This window comes from Podarcis liolepis (genome assembly GCF_965112155.1).
Source record: "Podarcis liolepis genome assembly, chromosome: 18".
Taxonomy (NCBI): Eukaryota; Metazoa; Chordata; class Lepidosauria; order Squamata; family Lacertidae; genus Podarcis; species Podarcis liolepis.
This window is the reverse complement of record NC_139572.1, coordinates 5,102,353-5,129,815: the sequence shown is the minus strand read 5'-3', so window position 1 is coordinate 5,129,815 and position 27,463 is coordinate 5,102,353. Positions and strand designations below refer to the sequence as shown.

The window sequence follows — 27,463 nt, the reverse complement described above, 5'->3', positions numbered from 1 at the left end:
TGCTGGCTCCGCCCTCCGCGTTGCCATGGAGACCCTGCCGGCAAAGCGGCGTCCTCTCCCTTCTCCTAGAGATTTGCGGGGGAAAGGACCGCCCCTTCCTGGATTCCGACTGCGTCCCCCGCATCAATCATCGAGGCTGGCCTCCTTGCGTCGAAGAGAGTTATCGTAGGCGGCTAGGCCCGGCTATTTCATGAACTACAACTCCCGTCATCCCTAGAGAGGGAGGCCGACGCTCAAGGACGACGGGAATTGAAGTTTATCAACGGGAAGAGAATCCCGGAAGTCCGCTCTATCATTTCCTTATCTCTACTGTCCTCCCACTCCTAGTAGCGAAGCAGCAGTCGAGGGGAGATGTTTCTGGAGAGGGGGCGTGGCTCTCCCTCTCGAGGTCTGAGGGAAAAGGGGCGTGGCTCTCGGTAGGAAGAGAAGGGGCGTGGCCCTCGGGAGGAGGGGGCGTGGTTATCTCGAGAAATGTGAGGAGAGGGAGGAGGAGGAGAGGGGGCGTGGCTCCCGCCCGGACCATGAACCGAGGGGGCGTGTTTCCCCGGGGCTTTGCTTCTTATTGGCTGAGGCGGAGCGGCGGCGGCGGGCGGGGGGGAAAGAAGAGAGAGGGAGTGACGTCGCGGAGGCGAGGCATGCGCACTCGTTCGCGCGGGCGACGGGCTGAGAAGGAGCAGAAAATGGCGGCGGCTGTGGCGGCGGCGGTTTCGGAAGGCGGCGCCAAGATGGCGGAGGCCGGAGGAGGGATGGCGGCGGCCAACGGGGCTGGCAACGGCGTCGGGGAGGGCGTCCCCAAGAGGTACGCGGGGAGAAGGAGGGAGGCGGTCGAGGAGCGCCTCAGAAAAAGGGGGGAAAAAGAGGCATTTGCCTTCCCTCACGGGGTGGACGCGCCACATCCGGGAAGGGAGACATTTCCCCCCCAATTCTCTTGTCTCTGCCATTAACTCGGCTGAAGTGGAACCGTAAGGGGGTTCCCGAGGGGCATCTAGTCGAGCCCGCCTGGAAGGGAAGGCCTGGCTTGGTTTCGCCCGCCAAATCCGCGAAACGAAAAGGAGAGAGAAATTGGGGGGGGGCAAGAGGGATGGGTCTTAGCAGAGAAGTCGTTGAGGTTTTCCGTGAAAAAATAATATAGGAATTCTGAGGTCTTTATATATATATATATATTTGCTTTCGTAGATTTTCACGGGTACAGGAATGCAGGTTTTGGTGTCTTCGGGTGTCTTCCCGTGTAAGAGTTGGGGTGTCTAGGCGACGTTTCGACACACACACACATATATAAAATACAGTGGTACCTCGGGTTACATACGCTTCAGGTTACACACTCCACTAAGCCAGAAATAGCGCTTCAGGTTAAGAACTTTGCTTCAGGATAAGAACAGAAATCGTGCTCCGGCGGCACAGCGGCAGCAGGAGGCCCCATTAACTAAAGTGGTGCTCCAGGTTAAGAACAGTTTCAGGTTAAGTACGGACCTCCGGAACGAATTAAGTACTTAACCCGAGGTACCACTGTATGTTCCTTAATGTACAAGGCAAACACATACATAAGTATATATTAACCACGTGCCTGAAATAGTACAGGAGAGCAATCCTGAAGCTATTCTGACTATTCCCAAATTGACCTCGAATATCTCTCTGCAAGGAGGAAGGAAATGGGAAAAGCTTTTTGCAGTTGTCTTTTGACGGGGGCTTACTGTCGGAATCTCCACTCGGCCAAGCTGATAAAGCTCCATCTTCCGGCCGAGCCTTCGAAATCGCCTCCGACGAATAATTAACGATCTCAAGCCTTTGATGAGGCTCCAAGGCACATTCTATTCAGCAGAGTTTCCAGCAGCATGCGGAAGTGATGAGATTCATGGCTACATTGCAAAGAGTTTTATTTCTCCATAGCTTAGAATTTTCAGGAAAATCTTTTAAAAACTGAAGATACCAGAAAAAATTGGGCGTTTTTTGCTGCTGTTACTAACATTAAACAACACCTCAGTCTAAGAGTCTGTTCAGCAGCCTCAGCTTTTGTAGCCTAGCCCTCTCCTCCCTGGCTTGGTGAGAAAAGGCCTGCAAGGCAAGGAGCACATTTTCCAGGACGCACAGCTAACATTAATATATATACAGTAGCACCTCGGGTAATGTAAATTTCAGGTTGCAAAAGCGACAAACCCGGAAGTGTTTTGCCACATGCGCAAAAGCGGTCTGCTGCCATGTGTGCATCCGCAGAAGCAGTGTACTGTTTCTCAGGTTGTGAAAACCTCGGGATCCAGCTGGACCTCTGGAACAGATCCCGTTTGCAACCAGAGGTACCACTGTACTAATATACTGAGTGTGTGTGTATACCCCACTTTTTGGGGGGCTTTGGATGCTAAATGCTGGAAGGGTTTGAGCTGGGTAACTTCTAAAACACCTTAACTGTAGGCCCCTTTTCTTTCTTTGCAGTGAAGGCGAGCGGCCAACCCAGAACGAGAAAAGGAAGGAGAAAAGTGCCAAGCGTGGAGGAGGGAGTCGCTTTGAGCCCTATGCCAGCCCTTCGAAAAGATACCGAGCCTTCATTACCAACATCCCCTTCGATGTGAAGTGGCAGTACCTCAAAGATCTAGTCAAAGAGAAAGGTAAACAGCTCTGCGCATGCCTGAGCTGCAACGTTGCGCCCTTCCCCGTGGCGTTAATTTTTCCTCCTCTTGAAGCTGGGAGCGTGCCAGAGGTGATTCTGGGTAGCTGTAGCTATGTTGAAGAAGCAAGGTTTTTTTGAGGACAGGCTCCCCTGACGGTGCATGCTAGCTGCTGTGCCCTCACAGGATGCGTCCTGTGTGTGCAGGTGTTTGGCATTGTCTAGAAGGCTTCAGAGCAAAAGAGTCTTTGCAGTCCCTTGGAAGAGGCGAGGCTTCTATCATCAGGGCCTGGTGTGAGCTTTTTTTCCCCTTTCAAATATTGGAAATGCTTTTGAAGCCTTTCATGGGTCTGGACACGTTTTGCTGCTGAGGAGAAGGGAGAGCAGCCTTCCTCCTGGTTGATGCAATCTTGCTTTCGTTGTTGAATATCCTGGACCGTTTAAGAGTGAACTCCAAACGAGGATGGGTTGCCTTCCCCCACCTTTCCCAAAGGGAGACTTGATTGGCTCCTCCATTCTGGTCATAGCTTTGTCCTAAATCCTTACAAAGATTTACAGTTCCGAGGGAAATTTGGCCAAAAGAAGCGATTCCACCACATTTCAAATAAAGAACTCCCCCCCACAGTCATATTTTCCATCCAAAAAGTCAACACAGAATTGGAACCAAACTATAATCTGTTCACAGCCGAATAATGAGCTACAGAGCAAATATTTAGGGGGGAAATAAGGGGGGGGGGAATCCATCCTCCTGGAGGGCATCTCTGCAAACGCATTATAAATTGGGAAATAAATTTGGGTCACGTGCTTTGAAGCTTAGGGTCCCCGTGGCTTAAAGTGGAGAACGATGGCTAACGTGCTTAGGAGCCTTAAGGAAGTGCAGGGAAGGTTCCCTTGAGGCAAATGGGGATTACACGCACAACCCCGTTAAGGGATGTGTGGCCCTTTCACACGTAATATGTCAGCACTCAGTGTGGTGCGTGTTGGTAGCCCCAGAGATCTCAGTAGCTTTCAACAGATGGTGGATTCATAGGCTAACTGTCCGGTCCTCCTTCCAGCTACGGTTTCGTTACATTGAATGGAACGCCGCTTTGGAACGTGACAGTTACTGATCTACGCCGTGCGTGAAATATTGGCGAATAGGAACGTGTGTGTTCATAGCTGTGTCCCACTGCAAGCCCTGCGCTGAGCTTGTGTGTTTCGGCCTTTCCTTCAGCTCGCGTGGATGCCAAAATCTTAACGTGGGACCGCTTTTCCTCTTGTTGCTCTGCTCAGCTGCTTATCCTGGCAGGTGACCCCGGGAGGAAAAAAAGAGAAATCCTCTTCGTTCTCTCTGCAGATAGCTTAGTGTGTTATGTACAGACGAGAGCGTTCTTGGGTTTTGTGACTGCAGCCCAGAGTTGATTAATCTGGCATTGCTTAAAGCCGCTCCCCCCCCCAGCCCCATTCACCAAAAACGATTGCTTAAGGCAGTCCAAATTAATTACTCTCGATGCAAGTCACCATAGTTCCAAGAACTAGGAATGTGGCTCTAAAAATGGTTAGCATTTTGGGTTTTTGTATGTAAGAATTACTACAGGGCCCCCAGGTTCAGGTTTAGGAGCAGCAGCTAAACTGAGGTGACAGACTGCTGCTCCATCACTCGACAACCGTGGGATGTATAAAGCCCTTAATAATAGTAACTCTCCAGAGGCATCTTTGGTGCCAGTAAGTATGGTTTAGAAGACTTTTAAGTGTTGTGGTCTGTTCAGATCTCACCTGGTGTGTTTTGGATGCCTCTCTTTGAAATGTTTTTAATGGTGTCCTCCTCTCGGTGAAGTCATTTCAGTTTTATCACTTGTTGGTGAAACTTAACGTTACAGGTGTGTGGTACGTTATCCTTTTTTTTAATTATTTAACTTTATGCCAGTGTTCTTGATATTCCTCCACCTCAATCAGTACACAGAGCAATGGGATACAAAATTTAGGAGCCATGTGGCTCCTGGGAACTGGATTATTCACCAGGACAGGCAGGTGGAGATCCAGCTTACCAAAAGTGGTACCTGGACATCTCCATTCAGTCGCAAAAGGCCGGTTGCCAGATGCAAAATTCGACTGTCGCCTGGCTGCTTTCAAACGCTGACCCAGTGTTGACTCAGAAGAGCTTTGGCAAAGTGATGTGGTCTGGACTTAGACCCCTTGTGGGATGGGACCTGTTTCAAGCCTCTCTCTTAGGACACTGTTTGGGAGGAATGGGTTTTGGGCTGTGAAGTTCAGCCCGATAATTTAAGTAGATCACATGCTTTCTAGCGTGAAGTGTAGTATTTTCCCTCCGCCCCCATGACACTTATTTTAACCCAGACTTGGGGAGCAGCAGCAAATGGCGGAAACCACAATTGCAGGTTTTTCGATTGCTGAAAAGCAGCGCAAAGCAAAATCTGCATTGTAAAACTCGCATCTGGTCACTGTGGAGAAAGAAATGTGGAAGGGCTAATGTGTTGTACTAGTTAGATGAGAGGAGTCAGGTTGAAGTGCGAATCCTTTTGCACTATCTGTAGCTCCTTTCAGGAAAAGTAGGAGATGCCTGTAAATTCAAGATTTAGCCACATGGCATAAATAGAATCCTGAATTTTTTTCAGGGGCAACTTGGGAGTAGAAAAAACCAACCTGGTCTTCTGTTAAATAGACTCTAAACTCCCCTATGAGGAAGGGGCTTAGACAAGTTAACGGAGGATCAGGCTGCCAACAGGTACGATAACCCTGAAGGCTGCCTCCACTATTGTGGGGAGAGTGGCTCTGTTTGTGTGCCTCCCATAGGCATCTGTCTAGTTGGCCTCCCTGGGAATAGGGTGCTGGACTAGATCCGGCAGGGCCCTTCTTAATATTCTTAAGCGTTAATTAGTTTCGAGCCTTTAGCTAAAGAGGGCGACAATAGCCCATGCGAGGTTTCCATCTCTTGTCTCGGTCCCCAGAGATGAACGGGCATCAAAGCCTGAGGGAAACTGAAAGGCATGGTAACCTAGCGCGAGGAAATCAAGGATACGTCTTCGACTCTGGTTTGACACGTATCACACACCTGTAACGCCAAGTTGCGGTGGACTAGCAAATGTGGAGTGTTCCTGGGCTTTTAATAAGGCAAAGGCTCCATATAAGGTTGTTGACGATTGTTCTAAATCCCCCTTGTTTTCTTGGCTTTCTCCCTTGGTCTATGTACCGTCTGGAATCTCATTTGTAGTTGGTGAGGTAACATACGTGGAGCTCTTAATGGACGCTGAAGGAAAGTCAAGGGTAAGTCTCCGAGAGAATTTCTTCCGTGGATTTTTACTACATGACCAAAAAAAAATAACGATAAAATAAATAATGTAACTGTTAACGGCGTGGAACCAAATGAACTTGGGATGCGTAGTGTGTATGGTTTTATCGTCGGCGCTGCCCCAAAGCTGCTTGGTGTGTGGGGAGGGGGGGAGGAGGTGGACATGGGGCACGTTAGACGCAGCAGCAACCCTCTGCTGCCCTCCTTTGGTGTTTGGCTGTATGACTTACGCATGGGTCCTTGTGTACTTTCTTTACTGGTACATGAACGTCCAAATCCTTAGCCTAAATGCTTCTCGTGGTTCTCGTTGCTGACCTTTGTAAGCTCGGTGTGGAAGAGAGAGGTTGCATAAATGTCAGAACTCCATGGCAGTCTGTGTCTAAATGTAAAAAAAACGAAGATAGCTGTTGCAGGCGTCCATTGCTTTTCAGTTCAGCGGAAGGTAGTTTCAGACTCTTCCCTGAAGGCTGATTTCTTTTGGGGGTAGAGTGGTTAGAGGTTGGATGTCCTAGAGGCAAGTAGGAGCTCGAGGAGTGACGTCTCTGAGAGAAGTTGGGAGTCTTGTCTGCACATCATTACTCCTTTTGCGTCAGCCCTAGCCATGTAGCTTCTAGGATGCAGGCAAATAGTTCTGCCGCTTGTTAAAACAGCAAAATCTTGACCTTAACGACTGTAAAGACAAACAAGTATCCTTTTTAAATATCTTAAGCTCATCTGGCTCTTCACTGACCTGTTCCTTTTCCTTCCTGCTCTGCGCTCTGCTCCTACCTGCCTGACATGAAATTTCCACGTCGAAAGGGATGTGCGTAAGTAGCTGGACCACTTTATTTTAGCAACTGGGCATGGAACAGGGGGCATGGGTTGATAAAGGATAAATGCTAGAGGGTAAGGATTTGCTGAATTTAATATTTGAACCGGGATACAAAATGGGAGGTATGAGGAGGTCAAGAAACTAGTGAATGAACTATAAGAGATGAAAATATAAATTTATTCTTTGTTCTGTTTTTTTGGTTTTTCTTTTCTTTCTTTTCTTTTTTTTCCTTCCTTTCTTTTGCTAATGGTTTGTTACTGTGTATTTTTTATATGTTTTGTTCCTGTATGCTTTTATTCTTGAAGTTCTTCATATGTTTAAATTTTGAAAGTCTTTATTTTTTGTGAAACTTTTAATAAATATTGTTTAAATAAAAAAAAAGGAACAGGGGGCATGGGTGACACCCGGGAGCCCTTTGTGATTCTGTTTGGGTTTCTTTTTTTCTCCCTCCCCCCCCCCCTGCAGTGTTGTTGAGTTCAAGATGGAAGAGAGCATGAAGAAGGCTGTGGAAGTTCTCAACAAGCACAGCCTCAGCGGGCGGCCCTTGAAAGTGAAGGAGGTGAGCCTGTGGAGGCCGGAGCTGCCTGTCTCTCCCCCTGCCCATTGTAGTGGAGGGCTCCCCCCAAAAAAAAGAATCCCAGTGCCACAGGATAGTTCTCATAAGGAAGAAGAAGAAGAAGAGTTTGGGATTTGATATCCCGCTTTATCACTCCCTGAAGGAGTCTCAAAGCGGCTAACCTTCTCCTTTCCCTTCCTCCCCCACAACAAACACTCTGTGAGGTGAGTGGGGCTGAGAGCCGTTTACCTTCCCGCCGCAGTGGTGCCTATTTATCTACTTGTGCCAGTGTGCTTTCTGCTAGGTTGGCAGGAGCTGGGACAGAGCAATGGGAGCTCACCCTGTCGCGGGGATTTGAACTGCCGACCTTCGGATCGGCAAGCCCAAGAGGCTCAGTGGTTTAGACCACAGTGCCACCAGCGTCTTAATGAGGCAGTTGCGAGGCTATTGCGCTCTTCCAGCTCTCCTCCTCTCCAGGCTCTGCTATTAAGACTCTGCCACTGGACAGGAGGGAGCGAAAGAAGAAGAGGAGGAGTTTGGATTTGATATCCCGCTTTTATCACTACCTGAAGGAGTCTCAAAGCGGCTAACATTCTCCTTTCCCTTCCTCCCCCACAACAAACACTCTGTGAGGTGAGGGAGGCTGAGAGACTTCAGAGAAGTGTGACTGGCCCAAGGTCACCCAGCAGCTGCAGGTGGAGGAGCAAGGAATCGAACCCGGTTCCCCAGATTACGAGTCCGCCGCTCTTAACCACTACACCACAGGGCTGAGCAACCTCTGTCTGGGCTGCGTCACTTCCCCCTTCCAGGTCTCCCATGATTCAGTGCTCTTGCCTACATCGGAAGTCATCCTACCAGCATGAAGGTTGAGCACGAATGCTTCCCTAGCTTTCTTAGACAGTTGGCTTTCCGGTTGCTCTGCAGGACGAGAGCTTTCCTAAACCCTCCCCCCCTTTTTTTCTGTCCTAGGATCCTGATGGAGAGCATGTGAGGAGAGCCGTACAGAAGGCTATGGCTGCATCTGGTGGCGGGATGGGGATCGGCCCTGGTCCCGGCGGCCCCGGGATGATCAACATTCCTCCCAGCATCCTCAATAACCCAAACATCCCCAACGAGATCATTCATGCCCTGCAGGCAGGCAGGCTTGGGAGCACGGTCTTTGTGGCCAATGTGAGTGGCCCCTTGGTCTTGCCTTGGCTCGTGCACTGTGTCGTCTGTGTTGTCCCTTAAGGAGCCTGGTGGTTTCGCAGCTTCTTGGAATTTTTGCATCTTGAATTTGTTTGGGAAAGGTTCTAGCTGAACATTTTAACATGCCTTTGCCTGTATGAAGTGGGATATTTTGAGTGTGGATATTTTGAGTGCATTTTCTTATCCCTCCTCTGCTTTCCTTCATGCCCAAAAGGCAGTGTGATGGTGAGGGTCGTTAGAGGTCTTGCACTGAACCTCCACACCCCTACTGATAGTTTTTTTTTTTTTTTTGAAAGCATCTAGCATTTGCTAAGCGATCCCCACCCCTCCCTAAAAGAAAGAAGAGATGGGGAGGATAGAGGAAAAAGCAAGCGAACTATTTAATCCTACCAGCCGTCTTCTTCTTTTCCCCTTTTTCATGTTTGGATCCTTATGTCTCCAAAGCAGCACCGCCTACTGTTTGAGATCCCTGGCTTTGCAAAGTAGAAAATGCCTTTAGGGAAAACAGATCAGAGGGAGAAAGAGAGAGAAACCTAATGGCATTCTGACTGACTGGGGGGAAGGAATGGAGTATGTTGGAAAGGGACACATCAGGGTCCCCTTGTTAACAATAATATATCACCACGGCAAAGTGTGGGAACAGAGAGCTCTTCTGATTCTCAAAAGCACCATTGTCCACTCCGTACAAAAGGCAGGGTGAGGCGTGGGAAGGTGTGTCTTAATTTTGTGCCCAGGGGACTCTTCCAGCTAACGGGTTAACTTTTAGCTTGGTCAGCTCTTAATTTAATGCAGTAAAAATGCCACTTGAGAGCTGTTCCTCTCTCAAACTCTGGCCCTCCAGATGTTTTGGGACTACAATTCCCATCATCCCTAGCTAACATGACCGGTGGTCAGGGATGATGGGAATTGTAGTCCCAAACATCTGGAGGACCAGAGTTCGCCTATGCCTGCTTTATGTGAAACAGGTCTTGTGGGTGTTTTTAACACAGCTGAGCTTCATTTGTATGCTGTGTTGTGGTTGATTCTGCTCAGAGATATTTCTGAATGATAGTGAAAACCCAGGTCTTGATACTGAGATACAAGCGGCCCCTCAGGCTAACTCTTAGTCCTATCTGTGCTTTGTTGGCTTTTCACCTTAAAGGTCACTCTTCTGTCGCTTAAGCACTGTGTTCTTGCTAGCTATTCTTCTGGGTCGTGCAGAGCGATGCAGCAGTTTCACCCTCAAAGCCCTAGCGATGAAGTAGACACAAGACTCTGAGGATGACGCTTTGCTTGCAGGATGGCGACTGTTAACGAGCTGTAGTATTTATGCATATCAGGTCGAATACAGTAGTACCTCTAGATACGCACACCTCTGCGCAGAAGTGCTCTATGCGTAGAAGCAGCACCTCCGGTTGCAAATTCCTCAGGATGCGGCCGGACCTCCGGAACGGATCTCGTTCGCAGCCGGAGGTACCACTGTACAAAGTGTTTCTCTCCCTTGAGCCCAAGAGAGGGTCTTCTTGCTTCTTCTAAAACTCCTTTGAAGCAGTCCACAATTATAGCTTCTCTGTCCTCACCAACTCCTTCCGGACACAGCGTCTCCATGCTCAACAAAACAACGGCAAAACAACCAGCCAGCCCCCACCCCTATCACTACCTCAGAGACACAGATTGCTCACTTTAACAGGGAGTTGACAAATGGTCAAGGCAACAGATTCAGCATTTCTGCGACCTTGAATTGGAGTCGCAAAATTTGCAGCTGTTACAATAGGTTTCCTTTTCGCCCAATGCAATCTGTTCTTTGTAAAATACATTTCCGTACAAACACTAACCCCTTCTCCCTCTCCCCCTTCAGCTGGATTACAAAGTTGGCTGGAAGAAGCTGAAGGAGGTGTTCAGCATGGCTGGCGTAGTGGTCCGAGCAGACATCCTGGAAGACAAAGACGGGAAGAGCCGGGGCATCGGCACAGTGACTTTTGAGCAGGCTATTGAAGCTGTTCAGGCCATTTGTATCCTTCTCTGGGGCTGGGAAGGGTGATAGCCGAGGAGGGCACAAGTTGCAGAATTCCTGCACGTACACCCAGGGAATAATCGATGGGCTTTTTGGTGGAGGTGCTGGTGGTCCACCCCTGTGTCCCAACCTTAACCAAGCTGGGTTTTTCAAACTTGGGTCCCCAGCTGTTTTTGGACCACAGCTCCCATCGTTCTTGACCACTGGTCCTGCTAGCTAGGGATGATGGGAGTTGTAGTCCAGAAACAGCTGGGGACACGGGTTTGGGAAGCCCTGATCTAAGGGCTAGTTCATACAAACAGCATTTGAGGTGGGAATCTGTTTTTGGACTGGCTGTTTGAGGCTCACACTGTTCACTGAGCGTGGGGGGGACGGACCTCACAATCTCCTCTATGTAGAAAAAAACTAATGTCAATGAGAAGCTGAGGTTAGCTATGGGGTAGGGGAATCTGTAACCCTCCAGATGTACCCTTCCATCATCCCTGACCCCTAGAGGCTGGTGAGAGTTGAAATTTGATAATACCTGGCAGGCCACAAGTTCTCCATCTCTTGGCTAGAACTGCTAGCTTTCTACATGCAGGGAATCTTTTTAAACTTGGTTCAGGATTTTGCCATGTGACCCTCCACCTGTGGCTGAAGTATTGAGGAAGAGTTAGGTGTGTACATTGTAAAGCTGATTTATTTAAAATTTCATATATTTTCCAGTCTTTATACCATCCCACCATGGAATTCTATACCTCTGTTTTCTGAACCTTAATAATCATAGACATAGCATTTTCCAATGTTGTTGTGGTGCAAAAACATGACATGAGACACAGATACCCATTATTATTTTTTTCAAGAGGCGCTCTCAAAATCACCCAGCAAATCAAGGGTCACTTCTGTGTCCATAGATGTCTTCAGTGATTATTGGTGGTTCCGTTTATTTATTTCTACGTGCCCCTTAACACCGTCGTTTCTAAGCTGTGCGCTGTTACTAAAGAGAAACTTAAAATTAACCAGAAAGGCTTGAGACATCTGCTGAAAATTAAAAAGTCTCCACCGGGCACATGTCTGAATTCAGCCTGAAGGCACTTCCATAAAATTGGAACTTTAATGGTGCAGACATGCATCAGTCTGTATTTTTCTTTCTTAAAAAAACAGTGCAATCTTCTGGTGTAAGCTTTAATTTGATGGTGGTTTTTTGGGAGCCCCGTCATGCAAATTCAAGAGCGTTCATTTTGATTCCAGCGGCTCTGACTTTGACCGAGACCTGGAGCAGTGTAGATGGGGGTGGGGAATGTAGGAGAAAAGCACCTAGAGAACCTCAGCGTTCTGAATATGCCCATGGGTCCCAAAAGGTTGATGGCCTCTGCCGATAGACTTGTGGTTCGAGTGTCACGCTTTGGCAGCTGCTGGTTGGAGAACGAGGTGGATCTGGTCAGACTAAACAAAAAGCTGTCAGGTGCTTGCAGGGACCATCTCTTAGGGGCTTTGTCGGGCTAATCCATGACGTACGCTCCTTGACCTAAATCACAGCCATGTTCAATGGGCAGCTGCTGTTTGACAGACCGATGCATGTGAAGATGGTAAGTAGAACAACAATAATATTTATATGCCGTGCACATAATGTATATGCCCCAAACACACTGGGCAGCTTTCAGCTAGGGCTGGGTGATACTGGCTTTCAACATTGCAATATTTCACCAGCTAAGCATCGCAATATATTGATACATAACAATGTCTGAAATAAGGATGGAACTTGCATTGGTTGGCTTCACGTTGTTTTTTGTGCGTCGTGATTTGTGTTTAGCACACACATGCGCGCGCACCCCGCGATTCGCAGTATATTGCCAGATCAAAAATTGTGAAACCGATATCACGATACGGACTTCACAAATGGGTTTTGGACGATGTGTGTCGCCCAGCTCTACAATCCACCAAAATAGAAAAACATCAAACGTTAAAGCAGGGGTCAGCAAACTATTTCAGTAGGGGGCTGTTGCACTGTCCCTTGGGGGGGGGGGAACTACCATATTTTGCGCCCTATAAGACGCACCAGACCCAAAGACGCACCTAGTTTTTGGAGGAGGAAAACATGAAAAAAATATTCTGAATCTCAGAAGCCACAACAGCAAGAGGGAACACTGCGCAGTGAAAGCAGCGATCCCTCTTGCTGTTCTGGCTTCTGGGATAGCTGCGCAGCCTGCATTCGCTCCATAAGACGCACACACATTTCCCCTTACTTTTTAGGAGGGAAAAAGTGAGTCTTACAGAGCAAAAAATATGGTATATTTTTTTTGGGGGGGGTGACTGAATTCCTATGCCCCACAAATAACCCAGAGATCCATTTTAAATAAAAGGACACATTCTATTCACGTAAAAACACGCTGATTACCGGACCGTCCGTGGGCCGGATTTAGAAGGCGATTGGGCTGGATCTGGCCCCCGGGCCTTAGTTTGCCTACCCAAGGAATAAAATCTTCCCTATGCAGGGCCGCCTTCAAAAGCCTGCTTATGATTTTCATTTGGTGGGAGGGCGTCCCACAGTTGTGTGCAAAATCGAATTCTACAGCAGGCTTCCGCTGCGTTCGGCTTTGAATTGATCTTTGCATCTGATATTTCAGGACGAGCGAGCCTTGCCGAAAGGGGACTTCTTCCCTCCGGAGCGGCCCCAGCAGCTTCCTCGTAAGTATCTCCAGAAAAGGTTACACAAGAATTGGCTGTGTTACTCCACATGGGAAGTAGCTCGCGCACCTGCCCTGCGGAACAGTGTGTTCTTGTCATCGGGGAGATTTGCTTGCTCTCCTGCTATTTTCCACCGCAAAAAGTTAAATTCTCATGGTCAGTGGGCTATGCTGTCTGAGCACTTTAAAATTAGTATGCGACATTGGTTGTCAACCAGTGTGCCGTGGCACCCTGTGGAGACTTGAGGTATGGTCAGGGGAGCCCTGGGGGGCTGTCCTTTAATTAACTTTCAGACCGTATCTTCCTGCACCTCTCTCTTTCTGCCCCCCACGACTCTTTTCCTTGAGTCTTCCTCCTCCTTGCTGCCTCCCAGTCATGTTCCAGATTCCTAATCTCTCCCCTCCATTTCTGGCACGGTGTACATAGGAGCTTCTGCCCAGAGCTCAGCGAAAACCCCACTTGCGCATATCCTGCAGTGGCTTAAAACTGACTTAAAATGTGGAAAAACGAATAAAAAACCAACTAAAGCTATGTTGTTTAGCTGTCTTAGTCGTGTCCGACTCTCCATGACCCCATGAACCAGAGCATGCCTTGGAAACTCTCACTTTCTTCTCAAAGCTGCTCCTTTTTTTATGTCCATGGAGTTTCTTGGCAAAATACTGGAGCGGTTTGCCAGTTCCTTCTCCAGGTGGATCACATTTAGTCTAAACTCACGGCTATGACCTGTCCATCTTGTGTGGCCCTGCATGGCATAGCTCATAGCTTCTCTGAGTTATTCAAGCCCCTTCGCCACGACAAGACACTGATCCAAGAAGGGGAACTAAAGCTATATACAGTGGTGCCTCGCAAGACGAAAAGAATCCGTTCTGTGAGTCTCTTCGTCTAGCGGTTTTTTCGTCTTGCGAAGCAAGCCTATTGACGGATTAGCGCTATTAGTGGCTTTTAGCGGCTTATCAGTTTAGCGGATAAGCGGCTTAGCGGGTTAGAAAAGGGGGGGGGAAGGAAAAAAACCCCGCAGGAACTCGCAAGACATTTTCGTCTTGCGAAGCAAGCCCATAGGAGATTCGTTTTGCGAAGCACCTCCAAAACGTAAAACTCTTTCGTCTAGCGAGTTTTCCATCTTACGAGGCATTCGTCTTGTGGGGCACCACTGTATATGTATAAAAACTGTTTAAAACACACCAGTAGTTACAAGAAAAACAGCACAGCACCAGCCACTTCATTTAAAGCGGTCAGTTACCAAAGCCCTTTGGAACGAGGTTTCCATTTGCCAACGGAAGGGCAACAGGGAGGGAGCTATCGTGGCTTCTCATTCCAGGCCGGGGGTGAATGCGCACTGATACTGATGGCTGGTTTTTGAACCTCTCTTCTTTTGCAGATGGACTCGGAGGCATTGGCATGGGACTGGGGCCAGGAGGAATACCTATTGATGCAAACCATTTGAACAAGGGTTTGGGTATGGGCAACCTGGGACCCGGAGGTGAGCGAGGAACTGGGGCCGGGCTCTTTCCTTTGCAGTCTCCCCTAGCGTTCTCTCATGATTTCTGTGCTGGTCTATCCCGGTGTCTGAAACAAGGATGGATCTGGTTTTCAAAATTTGTGATGTATCGCCAGCTAAACATCGCGATACACCGATACATCACAATGTCTGCAGTAACGAGGGAGCTGTGTAGAGCAATTGGCTGGCTTCATGGTTTCTCCCACGTTGTGATTTTTGCATCACACACGCATCATGTTTCGTGGTCTATTGCCAGGTCAAAGATTATGAAAACGATATCACAATATGGGCTTCAAACTGGTTTTGGACGATAATCCAGCAGTGTCTGAAGAGCCCCCTATTCGGCTAAATCTGCTCTAATAATAATAATTCTTATTATTATTATTATTTATACTCCGCCCATCCGGCTGGGTTTCCCCAGCCACTCTGGGCGGCTCCCAACAGAATATTAAAATACAATAGTCTATTAAACATTAAAAGCTTCCCTAAACAGGGCTGCCTTCAGATGTCTTCTAAAAGTCTGCTAGTTGTTTTTCTCTTTAACATCAGGTGGGAGGGCATTCCACAGGGTGGGTGCCACCACTGAGAAAGTCCTGTGCCTGGTTCCCTGTAACCACTTCTCGCAGTGAGGGAACCGCCAGAAGGCCCTCGGAGCTGGACCTCAGTGTCCGAGCAGAACGATGGGGGTGGAGACGCTCCTTCAGGTATACAGGACCGAGGCCGTTTAGGGCTTTAAAGATATATGGGAAAGCTGGCCTTTCAGGTGTGTTTAGACTCTCAGCTCCTACCAGACCTAGCCAGCACGGCCAGTGGAAAGGGACAAAGGGAGCTGTCGTCCAGCATCATCTGATACAGAAGAATGCTGACGGAGCTGAAAGCTGCTCTGTCTCTTGTTTGCAAACTGTCGGCGCCGCCTTGTTTGCCCCAAACAAGTTTTATCTCTTGGGAGTAAAGAGGGTGCCTGAGCCTAAATCGAGAGCAAGCAACCGTCCCTGCCGTCCACTGTGTCCCTGCAGTGCGGCAACACGCTGGAAATGATTTTGATTTCCTTCACACGGCACTTAGATAATCCACGCCCATGGGAGTGGCAATAGCCCTTCCCTTTAAAAGGGAAGGGAGACCCAACGCATTGTGGAGAACAGTTCTCTGTGACTGCTTGGCATGATGACTGTATGCAGCCTGCAGGAGCAAGAGGCAGTCTGCCCCTGAATCCCAGCCACTGGCAACGCTAATAACAATAAGTTTATTGTTTTTACTCTACCTATCTGACTGGGTTGCCCCGTGGATGTTAATCCTCATGTCCTCTTTTAAAGAAGAATTGGTGGGAAAAGGGATGCTAGACTAGGGAAGAAGACTTTTGGCCTATATCTCCAATCTCCAGTGAAAGGATTGTGCAGCGGGGAAAGACTGTTCTCTGTGTCTGGAACCTTAGGAAGCTGCTGCCAACCACGGCAGACAATGCCAGCTCAGGTGGATCAATCCTCCAAATCTTAAAGCTGTCAGGTTCTAATTTAATTCTATGTCCAGGGCGGATGTCTACCAGCTCCACCTGGTACGCAGGCTAAGACCCTCCCTGCCCGCGGGCTGTCTCGCCAGAGTGGTGCATGCTCTAGTTATCTCCCGCTTGGACTACTGCAATGCGCTCTACGTGGGGTTACCTTTGAAGGTGACCCGGAAACTGCAATTAATCCAGAATGCGGCAGCTAGACTGGGGACTGGGAGTGGCCGTCGAGACCACATAACACCGGTCTTGAAAGACCTACACTGGCTCCCAGTATGTTTCCGAGCACAATTCAAAGTGTTGGTGCTGACCTTTAAAGCCCTAAACGACCTCAGTCCTGTATACCTGAAGGAGCGTCTCCACCCCCTCAGCCCGGACACTGAGGTCCAGCACCGAGGGCCTTCTGGTGGTTCCCTCGCTGCGAGAAGTGAGGTTACAGGGAACCAGACAGAGGGCCTTCTCGGTAGTGGCGCCCACCCTGTGGAACGCCCTCCCATCAGATGTCAAGGAGATAAACAACTGCCTGACTTTTAGAAGACAACTGAAAGCAACCTTGTTCAGGGAAGTTTTTAACTCAGCCAGATGGGCGGGGTATATATAATAAATTATTATTATTATAATTTCCACTTGTCTTGTCTGTTCTCTTTTAGGAATGGGCATAGAAGGCTTGGGCTTTGGAATGAACAAAATGGGAGGTAAGTGGTGGAACGGGGGCAGGAACTGGTGTACGGTGGCAGGATTGCAGTGGGGTCCTGGTGATACTTAATGCGACCCTCACCTCAAAGCAGGTCCTTCTGCCGTGCATATTCCCAGGCCGTCTCTGCAACACTTTTATTTAATGTGTTCATATGCTGCATCTCCAGAGTAGGTCAGACAGTGGTTGGCTTGACCTGATGGAAAGCTCAAAAGTCCCAAGCCTTAGGTAAAGGTACCCCTGACCATTAGGTCCAGTCGTGACCGACTTTGGGGTTGCGGCGCTCATCTCGCTTTATTGGCCGAGGGAGCCGGCGTACAGCTTCCAGGTCATGTGGCCAGCAGGACTAAGCCGCTTCTGGCGAACCAGAGCAGCGCATGGAAATGCCATTTACCTTCCCGCCGGAGCGGTACCTATTTATCTAGTTGCACTTTGATGTGCTTTCGAACTGCTAGGTGGGCAGGAGCAGGGACCGAGCAACAGGAGCTCACCCCGTCGCGGAGATTCAAACCGCCGACCTTCTGATCGGCAAGTCCTAGGCTCTGTGGTTTAACCCACAGTGCCACCCGCGTCCCAAGCCTTACATACCACTAATGTCTGAAAATGAAGGAGCCATTGGAGCTCTTGAAATCTGAGCCTGGTGCCCTCTCAAATCCCACAGATGGGTTAGCTGGCAAGGCAGGAGGGATTGGGAACTTGTTCATTGTTGCTTTTATTGTTATTATTCAGGGATGGAAGGGCCTTTCAGCGGAATGGAGAACCTGGGTCGTTTCCCGTCTGGGATGAACCTGGGCAGGATGAGCGGTGAGACAAAAGATTGCTAGTCTTCATAAACTGCTTTGCGCTTAATAGGGCTTGGGAAGGAGAATGGTGCTGAAACCCACAAGGTTTTTCAGAATACCGATTCTGAGGTTCTTTAAACCTTTGATTATGATCATCTCTCCCTCACTTAGTCTTGACAGGGATATGAGGGACCTTTGGGGGTCGGCCCTCCAAATACTGATGGGCTGCGACTCGTGTTATTCCTGGACATTGAGTTTCTGCACTCCAGCGGGTGCAGAATGCCACGGCGAGACTCCTTACGAGGTCCTCGCTGCGAGATCACATTCACCCGGTGCTATACCAGCTGCACTGGCTCCCGGTGGAGTACAGGATCAGGTTTAAGGTGCTGGTTTTAACCTTCAAAGCCCTATACGGCCTAGGACCCTCGTACCCACGGGACCGCTTCTCCTGGTATGCCCCACAGAGAAACGTACGTCTTGAAGGTCCCAGGCCACAGAGAGGTTAGGCTGGCCTCAACTAGAGCCGGGGCTTTTTCGGCTGTGACTCCGATCTGGTGGAACGCTCTGTCACAAGAGCGCACAGCCTGACTCCCTCCTTTGGCAATCCTCACAGAACTCTAGCCCAATGGTTGTCATTAATCTGATTGGAATTAATTTTATAATGAAATGATTTTAGAATGTTTTATCATTTACTGTTGTTAGCCGCTCTGAGCCCGGCTTCGGCTGGGAAGGGTGGGATATAAATAAAATTTATTATTTATTATTGACTGGGGCGGATAGGTGGTCCAGCTGTATGCTTTTGAATGCCAGATGACAACAGAGGAGAGCTCTTGCTTGAGAAAGGCCCTTGGAAACATTACTCTGGCTGTGGTAGATTTTGAATTCCATCTAGCAGGCCTATTTTGTTGGGTGCTTTTATTACTATTTATTAAAAAGTAATTAAATCTGTATACTGCCCTTCATCCGAAGACCACAGGATGGTTTATGCAACATACAAAAGGAGAATACGAAATACCGTATTTTTTGCTCTATAAGACTCACTTTTTCCCTCCTAAAAAGTAAGGGGAAATGTGTGTGCGTCTTATGGAGCGAATGCAGGCTGCGCAGCTATCCCAGAAGCCAGAACAAGAGGGATCGCTGCTTTTGCTGCGCAGCGATCCCTCTTGCTGTTCTGGCTTCTGAGATTCAGAATATTTTTTTTCTTGTTTTCCTCCTCCAAAAACTAGCAAAAACTAGGTGTGTCTTGTGGTCTGGTGCGTCTTATAGAGCGAAAAATACGGTACATAGCAAACAAACAAAAAAGAGGAGCAAACTATTAACGCCTCCTACAGACTATTTATCGTGTGCCTATTCATCACTTCCTGCAAAAGAAAAAAGTGTTGGTGCAACTTACAGCAGTGTAAAAACACAATAATAAAATCTGCCACAAATGCATCACTTATAAGCAATGCAACTGATAAAAGTGTTCATCCACAATAATCAAATGCAAGAAAAATGCCCTCCCTCACATATGCCTGAACATAGAAATGGTAGCAAATTCCCACCTACCTGGCACAACATGGTAAATTGGGCTCCAAAGCCTGAGAGAATAGACATGCCTTTGCCAGGTGCCAAAAAGATGAGTATTGGTACCAGGCAAGTTGTCCTGGGCTCGTTTCTGGGGATGGGTGGCAGCTTAGTGGAAGAATCATAGAATTGTTGAGTTGGAAGGGGTCAAAACCCCTCAGTGCAGGAGTCTTTCACCCAGCGTGGGGCTCGAACCCACAACGTTGAGATCAAGAGACTCATGCTCTACCGACTTGAGTTCCAGGATTCAAGAGCGCTCCCTTTGCATGATGTTGTAAACAAAAATTGCCCTTTTCCCTTATGGGGTATCCAAGAGCCCATATAGAGTCCTTACATAGGTTCCCTATTGGTAGGAGAAAATAACAGAGGCCAACCAGAGAATATTGAGAAGCAAAGCAGCTAGTAAGCTTGATCTTTATTCATCTGTTGCAACAGGGTGCTCCCCTCACACACAGGAAAGGAGGAGGACCCAGAAAAATAGTGTGCAAGGCCTTAATAAAGACTTTTGAAATTGCCACCCTGTAGATCAAGACCACCCCCAGAAACATCATACCTACATCACAGAAAAGGTGGTCTAAACAGAAATTTAAATGTTGTTTTTCTCTTGTCCTTGTTTTATCTCCTGTCTGGCAGGTTACTTGATTGGATTGCCTGGGGAGCCTGGCCAGTCTTTTGTAGTGATAAATACTTAGTTCCTGTGCCAGGTCACAGGCTCACACCCTGTTCAAACACAGACATACCCTTAAGACAGGATTTGTGAAGGAAAAGACAATGGGGAGGCTTTTCCACTTTGACCTTGCAGAGAAAACATTTGATCAGTTTAGGAATCCAAATGGCTTCAGGTCGGTCTTCCTGTGCTGATCTATGTACGTGCGGTTATGAACATTACCATATATCTAAGACCTCAAAATTCCTATCACAATGGCGATAACAATCCCTACTGTCTCTAGTAAGGGATGAAAATGTCCTTAGCCACTGCCAGTCAGTATAGACTGGGAAGCTGCGTTTACCTTGCCTGTTGCCTTTGTGTTTTCCGCTCTCCTGGCAGAGGACTAAAAACTGCTCTTTGTTCCCAGAAATGGACCGTGCGATCGGAGGCGGGTTTGAAAGAGACTTCCCGAGGAACGAAATGGGGATGCCTCGTAGCTTTGGGGACACCCTGGACAGGGGGATGGGTAAGTGTGGCCCGCTCTGTGTCTTCCCATCTGTGACAAAGCCTTCTTAGGCTTGGATCTTGTGTGTGCTCAGCAAAGCAGCCACCGCCATCTCCCCCCCCCCCCCCGCTTTGAAAAGGGCGTTTTCTTCTTGTTGTCTTTACTCGCCTGACAACCAAAGAGAAAGGAGATGGTGATTAGGATAACCAGGTCAGTTCCCTGCCCAGCCACCCTCCACAATGCACACCCCACCGTATTCTGAAGTTTCGTTCAAAAATGTGAGCTTGCGATAGATATGCACACCAGTGTGTGGAGCGAGTCAGAGCCTGGCAGAGAAATGGGGCAGCGGAGTCCTTTTTGCTGGGGATAATTCAGACGTAAATCCCCAGGCGTCAAAAAAGTGTATTTGTGTATGCCACTACTGTGGCATGTGTTCTGTTAGTCCAAAAACAGAGGTGAAATAGATTGCTTGCCTCTTCTTCCCTTTGGGAAATGACTGTGCTGTTGAAATGGCGATGAGATCGCAGTGGCCTATTTATTCAGAATGTTTGTAAGTGATGCCAATAAAGGTTTGATGATGATGATGAAAAATGGAAAACAAGCGAGGTCCCACCTAAAGAAGAATGGCAACTTAAACTGATGGAATGTGCTCAGCTTGCGGACCTAACATAAGAGAACAAGAAGAATGTGTTTGAAGAAGATTGGAAAATGTTGATTGAATACATGGGGGGGGGGGATTGAGTACACTTGATAATAGGAGAAGGAAAGTCACTGATACCTTTAAGGTTGTTAAAATGAATATTCTAAATTGTAAAATAAAAAATTTAAAGAACGGGGCCGCGGGCCTGGAAGGAGGCAAACCTCAGAGTCCGTAATCTGCTGGGGGAAGCGGCTGTGGGTGAACCTGTTAATGCAATTAACGCCAATACAGTGGTGCCCCGCAAGACGAATGCCTCGCAAGACGGAAAACTCGCTAGACGAAAGAGTTTTCCGTTTTGGAGGTGCTTCGCAAAACGAATCTCCTATGGGCTTGCTTCGCAAGACGACAATGCCTTGCGAGTTCCTGCTGGTTTTCCCCCCCTTCCCCCCTTTTTCTAAGCCGCTAAGCCGCTTATCAGCTGATCCGATCAGCAGATAAGCCGCTAATCCGCTAATCCGTCAATGGGCTTGCTTCGCAAGACGAAAAAACCGCTAGACGAAGAGAATCACAGAACGGATTCTTTTCGTCTTGCGAGGCACCACTGTATTTAAATTACACTAATTGTGCTTGGGTCTGTCTCTTGAGTTGCCCCTTTCTAGAGGGCTTGCACCTGCCTTTCCCTTGCTGATGTGTCTCCTCTCCTCTTTCTCTTTCGCAGGTGGCGGCGGAGGCGGGGCCAGCATCCCCACCATCGACCGCATGGCCCCCGGCCTCGACCGCATGGCCACGGGCATCGATAGGCTCCCCTCGGGCATGGGGCATGGCATAGAAAGAGTGGGCTCCGAGATGGACAGGATGGGGCTGGTGCTGGACCGCATGGGCTCCGGCGTGGACAGGATGGGCTCCGCCATGGACCGGATGGCTCCCCTGGGGATAGACCACCTGGCGTCCAACATGGACCGCATGGGCTCTGGGATAGACCGCATGGGGACTGGGATGGAGAGGATGGGCACAGGGCTAGGGTTCGGCATCGACCGCATGGGCTCCGCCATGGACCGCGTCGGCACAACCATGGACCGCATGGGCGCCGGCGTGGACCGCATGAGCTCCGGCATAGAAAGAATGGGCCTAGGCATGGACCGCATGGTCCCTGCGGGGATGGGGCCCGCAGGGATGGGCCCCGTGATGGACAGGATGCCCGCGGGGCTGGACCGCCTCGGGGCGGCCTCCATCGACAGGATAGGTCTCGACCGCATCGCGGCCAGCAACATGGACAGGATGGGTCTCGACCGCATGGGGGCTGCCGCCACCAACATGGACAGGATGGGGCCCGCCATGGGGCAGGGCATGGGGGCAGGGCTAGACAGGATGGGGCTCGCCATGGGGAGCACCTTCGAGAGGACGATGGAGATGGACCGGGGGAACTTTGCCGCCGGGAGCTTCGCCGGCGCCCTCGGGACCGGAGGGCCTGCCGCTGCCGCCGGAGTGGCCAGGAAGGCTTGCCAGATTTTTGTGAGAAATGTGAGTGGGGGAAAGGTGGCTTTGGGCTGGTGCTCCAAGTAGATTTTCCTCCCTTTGCCCAGTACCCCACATCCCACCCCGTCCCCTTGTGAGAAATGAGAACTGAACATGCTGGGAAGTTTTCATAGGCTCAAACCTTAATAGATTGTGTGGCTGGATGTAGCACAGGTCTTTGGCGGAAAGTTTCTGCATCGTGGTAGGAAAGCATTTTGAGTTTCCTAGCAATGGGGAGGTGCCTGACTTCTGGTGGGTGGTGGTGCTCCCCCCCCCATGGGTGGTGGTTGGGGGCCCCTGCGATGATGATGATGATGATGATGATGATAATAATAATAATAATAATAATAATAATAATAATAATAATAATAATTTATTTATACCCTGCGCATCTGGCTGGGCTTCCCCAGCCACTCTGGGCGGCTTCCAAAAAAATATCAAAATACTGCAATACATGAAACACTAAAAGCTTCCCTAAACAGTGTTGCCTTCAGATGTCTTCTAAATGATGATGATTCTGACTACTTTTTTGTCTCTCTTCCCAGCTTCCTTTTGATTTCACGTGGAAAATGCTGAAAGACAAGTTCAATGAGTGTGGTGAGTAGCTCAATTCAGGAGCGACCCGGAAATTCCCAAAGGACACGGGAGAGCTATGTGTATTCTCTTGCGGGGGGGGGGGGGGGATCATTGGGTGGGCTGGGTTGTCCGTCCCATATTGCTCTATTAGGCAGGATTAGATCGGGCATGCCCCTCTCCCAAGTGGGAGGGAGACTCCTCCAGTTCCTTCCTTCTGAATTCCCAGAGCAGGCTGTGTGGCAGATGCTCTTCCTTTTGGCTGGCTCTTCTGATGGAGCAGGTGGGAAAGAGGCAGAGGTCAGGCTTAACGCCGTAGCGACGCCTGTTCTCTTGTTGGGAGAAGGCACCCGGGGGCCAGGAGGGGCCGTCTGGGGCCAGGATTGTTGCCTGACGCACCTGAGTGAGGGTAGATCTCCTTACTACCGTATGATATAGCATTGATTGGGCCAGAGGGATTTGCCACTTCCTTCCCCCATCATAGAAGGCTTGGCACTCCCATTTTAAGGGGGCGAAGGGTTAGACCAGGGGTCAGCAAACTTTTTCAGCAGGGGGCTGGCCCACTGTCCCTCACACCTTGTGGGGGGCTGTTTTTTGGGGGGGAATGAACAAATTCCTATGCCCCACAAATAACCCAGAGATGCATTTTAAATAAAAGCACACATTCTACCCAAGTAAAAACACCAGGCAGCCCCCACAAATAACCCAGAGATGCATTTTAAATAAAAAGACACATTCCACTCATGTAAAAACATGCTGATTCCCGGACCGGATTGAGAAGGTGATTGGGCCTGATCCAGCCCCCGGGCCTTAGTTTGCCTACCCATGGGTTAGACTTTTGCAAAAAGCTTCACTCTGCATGGGGGTTGCTGATTAAGTTTGTCCACATAGGAAGCTGCCTTGCACAGGTCCACCCGCCTCAATATTGTCTACAACAGGCTTTCTCAAACTTGGGTCTCCAGCTGTCATTGGTACTACAACACCCCTGATCCGTAGCTAGCAGAACCCGTGGTCAGGCCTGTTGGGAATTGTAGTTCAGAAACAGCTGGAGACCCACGTTTGGGAAACCCCGGTCTACACCGACTGGCAGTGGCTCTCTGGGGTTTGGTGGCATGAAGTCTTTCTGAGCCCTACCTGGAGATCAGACCTGAGACATTAGGTGCTATGACCCTGAGCTTCAGGTTTGCAGTCGTACAGCTTGAGCGTTTGAGGAAATCATTTGGGTACCACTAATAAAAGGCAGAAGGGACGCGGGTGGCGCTGTGGGTTAAACTACAGAGCCTAGGGCTTGCCGATCAGAAGGTCGGTGGTTCGAATCCCCGCAATGACGGGGTGAGCTCCCATTGTTCGGTCCCTGCTCCTGCCAACCTAGCAGTTCGAAAGCACGTCAAAGTGCAAGTAGATCAATAGGTACTGCTCCAGCGGGAAGGTAAGCGGCGTTTCCGTGTGCTGCTCTGGTTCACCAGAAGCGGCTTAGTCATGCTGGCCACATGACCCGGAAGCTGTACGCCGGCTCCCTCGGCCAGTAAAGTGAGATGAGCGCCGCAACCCCAGAGTCTGCCACGACTGGACCTAATAGTCAGGGGCCCCTATACAGTGGTGCCCCGCAAGACGAACGCCTCGCAAGACAAAAAACTCGCTAGACGAAAGGTTTTTTCATTCGCGATTTGCCTCGCAAGACGAATTCCCCTATGGGCTTGCTTCGCAAGACGAAAACGTCTTGCGACTTTGTTAAACCGTTTAAACCGTGCTTCGCAAGAAGAAAAATTCGCTAGACAGCAAAAATTGCGGAACGAATTAATTTCGTCTTGCGGGGCACCACTGTACCTTTTTACCCAATAAAAGGCAGAGTGGCCTACGTGCCAGCATCTCTCTGCTGCTCCAGACTTCCAGTCCAACTCTCAGACTTGAAACCAAGGCGTTCCTACGAGAGCCGGTATCAAAATAACATGGTGCAGAAAAATGGATAAGGTGGAGCTATAACAGATAAGGAATGCAGTTTGGGTAAGGAGGACAGACCTGGGCTAAAGCGAGCCTTCTTCTCCCACAGGCCACGTCATGTATGCAGACATCAAAATGGAGAACGGCAAGTCCAAAGGGTGCGGCGTGGTCCGATTTGAATCCCCGGAAGTCGCTGAAAGAGCTTGCCGTATGATGAACGGGATACAGCTTCGTGGCAGGGAGATAGACGTGCGGATTGACAGGAATGCCTAAGTTTTGTTTTTTTGGCAGGGGCCTTTTTAAATACGAAGGGAGAGCGCTTGGGGATTGTACTTTCTTGTTGGGATTTTTTAAAAAAATTGGATGTGAAAATGGTAAGACAACTCAGTTGCTTTTTGGAGTAATTTTAGTTCCTTTTTAAAAATAAGATTTGTTTTCCCCCCATTTTACTGTCCTGGGCTTTTGTTTTTGAATTGAAACTGTGTTTTAACATGCACAATCTGGTTCTATGTAGTGGCGTCGCATTACACTATGTCTTTGGTAAATAAACGCCAGTGGCGGGTGGCTATCAAGTCTTGTTCCCACCCTTTCCCTGGTTAGAGAAACTCTTTGGAAAGACCCTCTGAAGAAAGCAAGTCATGTTGCTTCACTTCTGTGAATTTATGAAAAGTTTTTTTAAGGTTGTTTTTTTCTTGGAGAATCTACAACTAGACCATGAGTCAAACCAAAACCACATGTCTTGTATGAAGTCGATGTCTATATTAAAAGTGTTCTCTTGTGGCTGACAAAGAGTCCTGTCTTGGTTGCCACTGTGCATTTTGCAACACTGATTTGTGAGCAGAAGCTTCATGCCAGTATTTGAAATTAGCCAGGCGCGTTTTGCACCTGCCTGTTGGCCACTGGTGATGCCCGGGAGCCAGGATGGTGTCTGGGAATAACTGGATAGCATAGTGAATATCATACAGTCTAATAGTAAAATAGCTCAAAGTAATAAACAATCCTCTCCCCCCCCGCCCCACTTTCACAGGCCATAGATTATTTAATAATAATAATAATTTATTATTTATACCCCGCCCATCTGGTTGGGTTTCCCCAGCCACTCTGGGCGGCTTCCAACTGAATATTAAAAACAGTACAGCTTCAAACATTAAAAACTTCCCTAAAGAGGGCTGCCTTCAGATGACTTTTAAAAGTAAATTAGTTGTTTATTTCTTTGACATCTGCCGGGAGGGCGTTCCACAGGGTGGGCGCTACCACCAAGAAGGCCCTCTGCCTGGTTCTCTGTAACCTTACTTCTCGCAATTAGGGAACCGCCAGAAGGCCCTCGGTGCTGGACCTCAGTGTCCGGGATGGATGATGGGGGTGGAGACGCTCCTTCAGGTATACAGGACCGAGGCCATTTAGGGCTTGAAAGGTCAGCACCAACACTTTGAATTGTGCTCGGAAACGTACTGGTCAAAGGCCTCAGTAAAGAGACATGTAATGATGGTGCCAAGACGAACCTCTGGGGAGACTATTCCACAATCGGGGAGCCACCGCAGAAAAGGCCCTTTCTCTTGTTGCCACCCTCCAAAACTCTCTACGATGGGGGACATAGAGAAGGACCTCAGGTTACAAGTGCAACGGCTTTGGGTAGGCTTGGGAGTCGTGGGCGGGCGGCGGGCCGAATGTCACCCCCCCTCTCTGTGTGTGGCTGTGCTCGAAGATGTGCTGCTGCTCATGAGGCAAGGCAGTGTCCCCCCCCCAAGGGCGGGGCAGGTGGGGAGCGCCTGGCTGATCACCGGGGACGCATCGCAATGCAGCCCAACCCTGCTTGGTTCCATAGGCAGCGTCAAGTTGCATTTTGTCACCCCACTGTTTACCAGCTCCATCTGGTACGCAGGATGAGACCCTCCCTGCCCGCAAACTGTCTCGACAGAGTGGTGCATGCTCTGGTTATCTCTCGCTTGGACTACTGCAACGCGCTCTACTTGGGGCTGCCTTTGAAGGTGACCCGGAAACTGCAACTAATCCAGAATGCGGCAGCTAGACTGGGGAATGGGAGTGGCCGCCGGGACCACATAACACCAGTCTTGAAAGACCTACATTGGCTCCCAGTATGTTTCCGAGCACAATTCAAAGTGTTGGTGCTGGCCTTTAAAGCCCTAAACAGCCTCGGTCCAGTATACCTGAAGGAGTGTCTCCACCTCCATCATTCTGCCCAGACACTGAGGTCCAGCGCTGAGGGCCTTCTGGCAGTTCCCTCACTGCGAGAAGCCAAGTTACAGGGAACCAGGCAGAGGGCCTTCTTGGTAGTGGCACCCACCTGTTTGTTTCTGATCTAGACTGGCTGAACATCCATTTACCAGGACATCCATTTACCAGGCTGGGCAAATGGAAATACCATGGAGGAATTATCCTAGGAAAAAAGCATTGCTGGCTGGCTCCCTGAACAGCACCCTGCAACATTGACTTGCAGGTCCCACTTGTACACCTCCTTGTTTCTGATCTAGGCTG

The 27,463-nt window shown here is 49.2% G+C and overlaps 1 protein-coding gene across 2 annotated transcripts; it reads left to right on the top strand.

Annotated features, from left to right (window-relative positions):
- Positions 1-596: 596 nt before the first annotated feature.
- Positions 597-25,758, top strand: HNRNPM (heterogeneous nuclear ribonucleoprotein M). 2 transcript variants are annotated; one of them, XM_083483837.1, is made up of 15 exons: positions 597-799; positions 2,428-2,600; positions 5,811-5,863; positions 7,157-7,258; positions 8,225-8,425; positions 10,281-10,434; positions 11,955-12,004; positions 13,043-13,103; positions 14,482-14,583; positions 16,753-16,797; positions 17,526-17,600; positions 20,221-20,319; positions 21,657-22,459; positions 22,999-23,050; positions 25,077-25,758. In XM_083483837.1, exons 1-15 carry the CDS (start codon positions 636-638, stop codon positions 25,238-25,240), a joined length of 2,298 nt encoding a protein of 765 aa, XP_083339963.1. In that variant the 5' UTR covers positions 597-635; the 3' UTR covers positions 25,241-25,758. The 2 variants fall into 2 exon arrangements, with proteins under 2 accessions (XP_083339963.1, XP_083339962.1); XM_083483836.1 differs by lacking the exons at positions 597-799; positions 2,428-2,600 and having other exon boundaries at positions 5,811-6,694; positions 7,165-7,258.
- The last annotated feature ends 1,705 nt before the right edge of the window (positions 25,759-27,463 follow it).

Coding starts and splice junctions, on each gene's coding strand:
- HNRNPM (XM_083483837.1), top strand. CDS start 636: ATGCGCACTCGTTCGCGCGGGCGACGGGCTGAGAAGGAGCAGAAAATG. Junction 5,864..7,156: donor ACGCTGAAGGAAAGTCAAGG/GTAAGTCTCCGA, acceptor CCCTCCCCCCCC/CCCTGCAGTGTTGTTGAGTT. Junction 22,460..22,998: donor GCCAGATTTTTGTGAGAAAT/GTGAGTGGGGGA, acceptor CTCTCTTCCCAG/CTTCCTTTTGATTTCACGTG.